We start from the raw sequence: 3441 nt of genomic DNA, 5'->3' as shown, positions 1-3441 counted from the left end.
AAGTCGTTCTGCCATTAGCGATGGCCGGCGAAGCCTGTGGACGAGCCACTGTGGCGATCCGTTCCCACGCCATAAGCTTTGTACCCTTTCAGATCCCGGGAAGCCAGGAGTAGTCGGGTCGGTAGAGACTCCGGGGAAGATCTGGAAACAGCCGGAACCACTTGGCTTGCGGCGGCGAAGACTCCTTAAGGGGATTTACGCAGAACACTGCTCCCCGCTTGTCCCAAGCCAAGACCGGGCGAGCGCCGTAAATGCGCCCCGCAGGCACCTGGCGAGCGATGCTGTCTTGGTGGCAACCTTCGAGACCTGCTGGCGCCAATCCCAATGCCAGCTGGCGTCAATTCCTAATAGTGGCTACTGTGGACGAAGGAGGTTCTGACGCGGTCGGAGGAATGCGCAACCTGAGGGTGGTTGCCAAAGGAATAACCCGGTGGGTGGCTACCGTGGAAGGTGGAAGGTGAGGAGGAAAGTGAGCTGAGAAGAGGAGAGGAGACATCAGAGAAGCGCTCGCTCACCGAATGCCACTCTTTCGTTGAAGTGGCAGTGTACGACCTTGGTGGTTTAACGGCCCTGTGCGGTGTTTGTGAGTGGGTCTCATGGAAGCGGAAACTTAAACAAGCGTCGTACAAGGCGTCAAAGACGTGCGGCGAGCCCAGCGAGCCGAACAGCAACGCCTTCGAAGAGCGCATCAGCGACAGACGGGAGAGCCTGCTCTCGAGGGAACACAACTAGCAGCATGTGTAAATGAAGCGAGAGGATGATTTCCCTTCGGATACCCTTCATGCTTATATGACGCCTTATGTACGCACAACCAGAATCAGCATGGCATCAAAGGGTCTGGGGTTAAAGTTGCAGTAGTCAGATGAAATGCCGAATGATTTCCCTAGGATTGTGGAGCAAGACCGATTATACGCACGCGCACATCAAGCACCGAATGATAGGCAGGCGCGCCTATCTCTCCGGGAGGGTGAATAAGGAAGGTAAAACGGGTGTAAACACATGTGTGTGCTCTGTCATGCCATGCAAACGAAAATGAAAGTCTAATGCTGCGTATTTACGTCGGACCGGCGCATTGATCCCCTATCAGTTTCTTTTAGTTCCTTTTGTGGCTGTATGCGAGAAAAGAGTGTGGGTGCGGGGGTGGAGACATAGATAAGAACGGTGTGCGTATATATTTATATACCAGGAGGTGTTTCAGGGAAACCAGTCACTAATTTTTAAAGAGAGTTTTTGAGATAAAGAGAAGCTGTCTGTGGCATAGCAATACCAGCGTTGGTGGTTGTCCGAAAACAAATGAATCATGTTAATTAGTAAAGCGATCAACTAAATTTCAATAGTTAACTTTTAACTATTACCGATAGGCACGTGATTGTAACTAGTGATTTGTAGCCGGCCGTTAGTAATAGCCATATCAGTTTTTTTTATTTCGAAAACGTGATTACCCTCGCCGCTGTGGCTCAACTAATTTTGCCTACTCTGTGCCAAAATACATGCGCCTTGGACAAGCATGCAGGAAAAATAACCCCTCCAGAGCACGTAACTAGCGAAATAGGCAAATTTTGTCCAGCCACAGTGGCGAGAGTAATCGGATTTTTGGAATTAAAAAAAAACTGATGTGGCTATTACTAACAGCCGGCTACAAATATCTAACTGCAACCAGGTACCCATGGTTATAGTAAATGTTATCGATTAGAATTAAATTACTCACTTTACTAGTCAACATGATTCGCCTGTTTTTGACCTCCGAAAACACTGGCTACTATGCCACAAAAAGACCCACTGTACATCAAAACCCGACTTTTAAAAATTAGTGGCAAGCTTCCCTGAAACACCTGGAATAAAACACCGATGTGCTCGTTACGTGCCGGTTACGATGTGCTCCATAACGTTCCTCCGTCACTTTTACTGAACATTTCGGGCCAAATAACGATTCTAATTATTTATTTATTCAGTGATATCACAACAGAGAGTATAAATATAAGACAAGTTCTTTTCATCTGCACAATAGCCTCGTGCATGTTTCGGCCACACATTGATATTTTTAACCAAGAATAACACGAACAGCTGGAGACAAACAGAAAGTCAAACAGCACAGGTGTTGGCTTACAACTCGACATTATTCTGTTAAAATTATAAATAGAGGCACACGGAAAGGTGACCTCAAGGGGAAGAGACAACAAAGCATGAGTAACTTTGGCCAAGGAAAAAAACAGGCACAGACATGATAGAAATAATTTGACGTTCAGCCTCCGTTCCGAAGACAGAGGCTGATGGCCGAAGACGACGACGACCGTCGGAGGCCGGAGCCGAAGACAGAAGACGACGAAGGCCGTGCTCCTGGACGCGTTCGATTCGGACCTGGATGACACGGAGCAGCAGGGTCAGCAGTGTCCGGCGAGAATGGCGTGGCGCGCCGTTTCCGTCTTCCCCAACCTCCATCAAGGCTTCAGAGCAAGGCATGGAGTCGACCACCACCTCCCTCCACGAAGAGAAGTGCCCTGTCGACGAATACCCGGCCTCCAAGGAGGTCATGCGAGCCATCCAGAACACGGACCCGATGTGGTTCGGTGCGCTGACGTCGGGCCTGCAGTCCGTCGAGCAGAACAGGACCCCACAGGAGATATGCGTGCTGACCGACCAGAGAAAGGCCGCCGCAGAGTCGAACCGGATCGAGAAGAGCGGCGGATACGTGTTCCAGAACAGGACGGTGCCCCCATCGTTCAGCTCTGGTGGCACACCCTTCCGCTAGCCGCTCAATTTCTACCGGTGAGCTTCCATTTTCTGATTGCCTTACTTTTGCTTTTCCTCTCTTTTCTTCTGTTTTTTTTCTTTAGCCCTTGCTATCTGCTTTCGCGCACTCATGCTCTGCTAGTTTTCTTCCATGCAGACCGGCCTCTGTTATCATCTGCTTGACCGTGGGGACACTCTATCGCCAAGAGGACTTCTTTTAGCGTGACCGGCTGTCCGTAACCTGCACAGTTATGGACTACGGCCCTTGTGGCGGCGCTCACGGCGCCACTGCGCATGCTCAATTATAGTATGCTATCGATTTCTCACCGATAACTAAATGAGTGGAGATGAGCCTGGGATACGTTCGTAACTTATATGCCGACTGTAACTGCGTTGATCTTGCAGCGCTCTACCATTACAATTGTCAGTTTCGCTGTGTAAAATCAAAATGCGTTCTTTTTTTATGAAGTTCTCTTCCAAATGTTTCGCTTCCAGATCCATCACGTGCGACCGAGAGACCCCCACGTGCACATTCCTCTGCGGCTTCGTATTCTAACAACCCGCGTTTCCCAGGCACGCTTGCGTGTTTGCGCAAGTCGTCCGGTTTTATGCACGTCCTCCTACATCATGCTGCGTGGCCGTACAAACGAACAGCCGAGGTCTGAGTACCCAATCTGTCCTGCGTTACTTTTACTCAGTAGTCGACTGAAA

General features: G+C 49.7%; 1 protein-coding gene across 1 annotated transcript; it reads left to right on the top strand.

Moving 5' to 3' along the window:
* The first annotated feature begins 2349 nt into the window (after nt 1–2349).
* Nucleotides 2350–2977, top strand: LOC144130711 (importin-7-like). The gene is made up of 2 exons (XM_077664427.1): nt 2350–2766; nt 2888–2977. The coding sequence occupies exon 1, from the start codon at nt 2363–2365 to the stop codon at nt 2747–2749; it is 387 nt and encodes a 128-aa protein (XP_077520553.1). The 5' UTR covers nt 2350–2362; the 3' UTR covers nt 2750–2766; nt 2888–2977.
* The last annotated feature ends 464 nt before the right edge of the window (nt 2978–3441 follow it).

The sequence above is a fragment of the Amblyomma americanum genome, chromosome 1 (genome assembly GCF_052857255.1).
Source record: "Amblyomma americanum isolate KBUSLIRL-KWMA chromosome 1, ASM5285725v1, whole genome shotgun sequence".
NCBI classification, from domain to species: Eukaryota; Metazoa; Arthropoda; class Arachnida; order Ixodida; family Ixodidae; genus Amblyomma; species Amblyomma americanum.
This window is presented reverse-complemented; position numbering and strand designations above follow the sequence as displayed.